Source organism: Sinocyclocheilus grahami, unplaced genomic scaffold (genome assembly GCF_001515645.1).
Source record: "Sinocyclocheilus grahami isolate Dianchi unplaced genomic scaffold, SAMN03320097.WGS_v1.1 scaffold5909.1, whole genome shotgun sequence".
NCBI lineage: Eukaryota > Metazoa > Chordata > Actinopteri > Cypriniformes > Cyprinidae > Sinocyclocheilus > Sinocyclocheilus grahami.
Window position 1 is genome coordinate 2,076 of NW_015510475.1, and position 5,914 is coordinate 7,989.

Here is a 5,914-nt window from a genome sequence, read left to right on the forward strand (position 1 = left end):
TGAGACTTTGGATGTGGTTATTAATCACACTCATACTGTAGTATTTCAGCATAAAACATCATTCACAACCCAATTCATTTCCAAAATGTTATGTATTCCCAAGTAAAACAGGATATGAAACAAGAAAAAAGACAGGATTTGATTTTATCCATTAGAAATCAAATTTGATTTCATGTTAACAAAGTTGTCATGAAATGAAAATTCACCTTATCTATTTAATAAATGTTATTGATTTTATTGTTAATGGCTCATTCATGTAAACTGAATCAAGTCTCTAGCCTCTATTTGTTCGATAATCTGTTTCACTCAGATGTACATCACTACAGTGATGATGTATTTTTGTAGGCCAACCTAGAAGTTAGCATCACACTGGTACCCTGGACAAAAATCTTTTGGATTATCGTGGACAATAAGCTCAAACCAACAAAAGTTTATGATTCTTACACATTCTGTTCATCATTATAATGTTCACAAATGAACACAACTTTTATTTATTTTGATGTAAATACAACTGGCAGAAGTAAAAATCTAAATGTAGACTATAAATTAACTACACCACGATCGCATGACTTCACAATCACTAAGCTGCCAACAACTCTTTCAGTCTTTATTTACTCTGAAAGTTTGAGTTAGAATAACTTGCAAGAGTGCGATTATAAACACAATGAGGCTGTGAAAATGGACTAGTTATTAGATGAGTTAACCAGTGCGATGTGATGGCATTTAACAACCTCTGCAGTCCCATTTAACCACTTGTTAGCACCTGCCTTTTTCAAGAAAAGTAAAAGCTTTAAAAAAAACATCTTTACTCTTTAAATCTTTAAAATATTTTAGGTCATAGAATACAGCATGAAAATATCTTGAACTTGTGTGAACCAAAACCCAGTGAAACAAGGCCAATGACCTCAGGATGATAGAACTGGAAGTGCTAAAATGCTATTTTGTTTCTGGGTTTTGGCCTACAAAAATACATCATCCCTGCAGCTGTCTATACAGAAGAGAAGATATGTCACTATTTCTGTTACATTGCAACTATAAATATACAAATGTATCCAAATTACCCTCTGTTCATTTGGCAGTCATCTGTGTGGTCAGGTTTCTGTGTGGTTGATTTTCTCTTCAGTAATCTCACTGGTCACTGAAGATAATATAGCTTCTGACTCCTTCAATTTTTGCCTCTTCAAATAAAAGAGAAAAGAAATTTACAAGTGCAATTCAATTAAATTTAGACTAGAAGTTTATTGTGGTCATTGAATGGATGAGAATCATTGTGCACCGACCTGGATTTGCTTTGCAATGATGTTTGTACTGATTCTACGCCAACTGTGGCTGAGAGTGAGACAAACAAAAGAGATTATTATCTGATGATACTCTAAACAAATCATATAATTCACATCCGAACTATAAATTATTTATATATCTACTTAAACCAAGAAAACAAACAACAAAATAATTTTTCAGAATGAAAGCCAAACAAGTATGCAGTCAATATCTTCTGTAGGTCTTTTTCCAGCTTTTCAATAGCGTCAGTTTTCTCTGCAGTGACACAAATACATTTTTTCCAAAATGCTAGTGGATGCATCATAACTTTAACATTGTGAAAGAACTAAATGGGTGTTTTCCTACCCCTCTGCTCGCATCTGTTTCTTCATCTCCTCCTGTTCAAAGCTGTTCCTCACATGGCGGCGCTTCAGGTTCTCCACATGAGCCACCATGAGTTCCACTGCACGGCTCCCTTTAGCCTCCTACTCACAGAAACAGAATGGGATTTAACATATTAAAATATTTATTGAACCACCGGTCTAAAGGGTTAGTATCGACCGATACCTGATGCACAGCCCCAATAACCTCTGCTGTCTTGGAGATTCGTCCGATGGTGCCTCCGATAATGTTAAGAGACAACTCAAGATGCTGGAGAGCCCGGCACTTTTGATATCTAAACACATTCCCTTGAGTGTCTAGTCACAAAAATACAATCCTAGAATTGGCATAGGCTAAATCCAAAAAAAGCAATGATTAAAAAATATATATATTCTCAGACTGTAGTCGTACCTCAAGCACTTCCATGCCTCTTTCCACTTCCAGTTTGAGGTTGTCCTCAGCATTGTGACACAGCGTGTACTGGTCACAGCGAAAGGCCAGAGACAGCTGAGAGAAAGCAGCCTGTGCAGGGGGTTTGTAAAGTAATGAAAAGCTAAATTAAATAATAATAATAATAATAAAAATACAATTTAAAAGTTAAATAAAAATACCATAAAAAATAAATAAAAATACATTTATTTAGATAAAAAAAGAGAATCTACATGGAACAGAATTATGAAGGTATGCCACACTTTAAAGAGAACTGAAAACCATCACTTCACGTTGATGGTACGAATGTCCATTTAATGTATGCATGCATGTATTTACCTCCAATTCCTCCTCTGTCATATCAACACTATGATGGGGTGAAATAACCAACAATAAAGATGGAGTGAAATAAGAGACATTATTGGAATTTATGTCCATAAATCAGAAATCAAATATTTGAATAACCAAATAAATGGCTGATGTGATGTGCTTAAAAAGCTAGCTTTTGTTTATGTCTGAGTAAATCACCTGTTAGGACCCAGCCTCACCATAACAGACGACTCTTCTAAGGCAATTTGGTCCTCGTGTCTAGACCCTTCAGAAGAGGAAAAAGTCCCTTAAATGTCTTTAATATACCCTGTATAGCAGGAAATTATGGTAAGTAAATGGTTTTGTAGAGGCATTACCTTCCTCAGTCATTTTCACTGGTCTCTGTCTGCTTGTTGGTCAGACTCGGGACTTGCTTTTCTTCACAGGCCTGATCGTTTAAACAAAATATATTGTAATATATACTATAGTACATAATGCTATAAAAATATAGTAATGACTGGATTAGACAAAGTTTATGAAAATGTTGAAAACAATTTTCAAAACATTTACTTCATTTTTAGATTAATTCTAAGTCGCGAAATAAAGAACTGAGTCTAAAAAAATAGATCCAGACTGTAGAATCTTAACTAATGTGTATGCTTATTTCCCCAACAAAACATTAAGGCCGGTTTCACAGACAGGGCTTAGACTAAAACAGGATTAGGCCATATCTCAATTAGGACATTTAAGTCTTTTTTTATAAATGTGCTTTAAAAAAAAAACATTACTGGTGTGCTTTTTGAGACAAAACAATATATAGATATATTTTAAGATCAGTCAGTGCAAGTTTCTTTCAGTTGAAACAGCTCACTTACATTTTAGTCTAGGACTAGGCTTAAGCCATGTCAGTGAAACCGGGGGCGTTTTACATTTGTTTTAAACATTAAAAACAAGTTTTCTACACAAATTATGAATTCTACCTACATATTCTGGTCCATGAACAAAAGCCATCTACTTACGACTTAAATTCAGTCCAACCTCAATAATCACCCATCTCACATGCAGATTTACTGCTACTGCTCAAGGTAATATCCACAAAGTATAGAAAATAAAAGCAAATGCTTGCTTACCATGACGTTTGCTGTGATTTCTTGCTCTCCACCTCTCCTTACTCCCAACACACTACTTAATCTCATTAAGAGATAGTCAAGGAAACTGGCAGACTAATGACACTGTTTTAGACAAGTCATGGCTGCCAAACACACTAGTATAACAAAACCAGAATTGAGTGAAAATGAAAGCTACAAAACACAACTGCAAAATATACTTAGCTTGGTGTGCATGCTACAATACACCATGAAGGTGAGCCATCTCACAAAAGTTGCCTTTAATGTTATAGCCAATTGAATATAAAATTCTTAATTTATGCATGTGAAGCAGTTTTACATCAAGCTTTTTCTAAGAACTACACAGCCTCCTTAGTCTATAAATGTTCTACAAACCTTTGAGACACAATTCTAATCAATTTGTGCAACTTTCACAATGATAATACTGATCAAATGAGCATACGTAGAAAGAGCACTCATTTGAAAGAACATTAGGAAAGACACAAAAACAGACGAGATTTGGATCAACTCCACATTTATTGTAGAAACTTGAGGAACAGAGTCTCTAATAGAGGCGCTGTGGCTTTCCCATTGTGCTCTTGATGTAGAGCGCTCTGACATTCTGCCAGTTCTTCTTCAGCAGAGACACCAGGAAGTTCACAGCCAGGTGGATGTTGTAGACCAGCTCTTCCTCAGTCATCCTGACGTGACCAACGGCCACAGCCAGACACAGAACCTGAACGTGACAGAAGACCATTATCAATTTCAAGTAATACAAATTCAGATGTTCTTAAAATGAAGCCTCTCAATCAGCATGTACAACACATCATGATTACATGATTTTAAAAAAATGTGTTTGAAAGAAGTATCTTATGCTCAACAAGGCTCCATTTACTTGAACAAAAATACAGTAAAAACAGTAATATTGTGATAATATATTTAAAAGGGGGGGGGGGGTAAAAAAATTCTACTTTTTAAAATGTAATTTATTCCTGTGACGACAAAGCTGAATTTGAGAGCAGTCATTACTCCCATTACATATTTTCGTGGAAAGTCATACATTTTTTTCAGAATTGTTTATCAATAGAAAATTCAAAACAGCATTTATTTAAAATGGAAGTCTTAAGGAAAAATTATAAATGCCTGTACGGTCACTTTTGATCAATTTAATGTTTCCATTGCTGAGTAAAAGCAAACTCTTTAATAAAAGCATACCTTCTTCATCTGGAATTTGATGGTGGATTTCACTTCATCCACCTTGGTGGCCAGGTTCTCGTTATGGGTGAGCAGAGAGGGGAACTTTCCTGCCTTGTTGAGGCCAGGTCCCAAGATACGAGGAATCTGCTTGATCAGAGACTCAGAAGCCAGGAAAGCATCGTACTTCTTTGCTAAAAAGAAAACCAACAAGATGCATCAATATGTACACTCAATCCAGAACATAAACTATAGCACTGAACACATGCATGTTTTATTGCTAATGCTCCCTCGAAAGGAAACTCACCCAGCTTCTTGACCATTTTCTTGTTCTTGTTGAGCTTTTTAAGAGCCTCGATGTCCATGTGTGGAAGCTCAGCGGCCTTGGCTTCATCACAATGCTGCTGGTCACCAAGAATGCACACGGAGAACTTGGGACGTGGGGTGGTCTTCAGCCTGCGAGGGGTGACGGAAAACACTGACTGACAAACAGAAGCATATCGGACCCCTTTTGACCAACGTGAGGCAGAACAGAGGAGTCTTACCCATACCACCTCAGCTGTAATCAGGTGTTGATAGCACAGGCACTTAACAAAATGTTCGGCTTAGGTATGACGGCATGAACACCGTCACCTATAGCCTCCCCTCATGTTTTAAGACCCAGGGTAGGGGTCCGCCTGCTTCACCAACCCAGAGAATGGATGGTTCAGACAGACTACCCGAGGCTGTTCTCTACTGCCCGCCTTTAACCTCCCCATTCATGAAATTTAATTGACTGAATAATTAAATTCATGTCAAGATATTCAGATATTTATTCAGGCAGAGCAAAGGGCAGGCAGACAGAAGGCTGGGTGATACAGTAAAGCTCCGAACCTGACAGTGCCTGAGAAACGCTTGTCCTTCTGGGGATCGTAGTTCTTCAAGCTGATCTGCAGTTCCACAGTCTCAAGAAACCTTAAATGTAAAAAGCCACTATAAAATCTTGTATGCAAGTAACTGCTACATACTGAGGTTAAACACTTGGGCTGTTAACTAATATACAGCTGATATTTAAGCATAGGCTAATTTATGGCAAACATTTATTAATTGAACAAATAGCTGTTTAACTACTATCATGTAACGCAGTAACTAGTTTGTGTTGACCAGAAATTATTTTTCAATAATACTAGTGACTACTAATCACTACTCCAACAGTGACTATTCCATAACTGCTGGTTTAAAAAAAAAAAAAAAAA

General features: G+C 36.6%; 2 protein-coding genes across 2 annotated transcripts; both read right to left on the bottom strand.

Annotated features, from left to right (window-relative positions):
• Positions 1–1,063: 1,063 nt before the first annotated feature.
• Positions 1,064–2,828, bottom strand: LOC107577387 (lymphoid-restricted membrane protein-like). The gene is given in 9 exon segments (XM_016263471.1): positions 1,064–1,178; positions 1,281–1,329; positions 1,627–1,745; positions 1,828–1,919; positions 1,922–1,958; positions 2,053–2,163; positions 2,410–2,437; positions 2,599–2,665; positions 2,757–2,828. Coding segments are annotated over 9 exon segments (603 nt in total). The 5' UTR covers positions 2,770–2,828; the 3' UTR covers positions 1,064–1,091.
• Positions 2,829–4,003: 1,175 nt separating this feature from the next.
• On the bottom strand, positions 4,004–5,795 carry LOC107577384 (60S ribosomal protein L10a-like). The gene is made up of 5 exons (XM_016263467.1): positions 5,790–5,795; positions 5,553–5,704; positions 4,987–5,135; positions 4,701–4,873; positions 4,004–4,221 (listed from the first exon to the last, which is right to left on the bottom strand). The coding sequence occupies exons 1-5, from the start codon at positions 5,793–5,795 to the stop codon at positions 4,051–4,053; spliced, it is 651 nt and encodes a 216-aa protein (XP_016118953.1). The 3' UTR covers positions 4,004–4,050.
• Between the last annotated feature and the right edge of the window lie 119 nt (positions 5,796–5,914).

Coding starts and splice junctions, on each gene's coding strand:
- LOC107577384 (XM_016263467.1), bottom strand. Junction 5,136..5,552: donor CGTTTCTCAGGCACTGTCAG/GTTCGGAGCTTT, acceptor CACCCCTCGCAG/GCTGAAGACCACCCCACGTC. Junction 4,874..4,986: donor GAAAATGGTCAAGAAGCTGG/GTGAGTTTCCTT, acceptor TTTTCTTTTTAG/CAAAGAAGTACGATGCTTTC.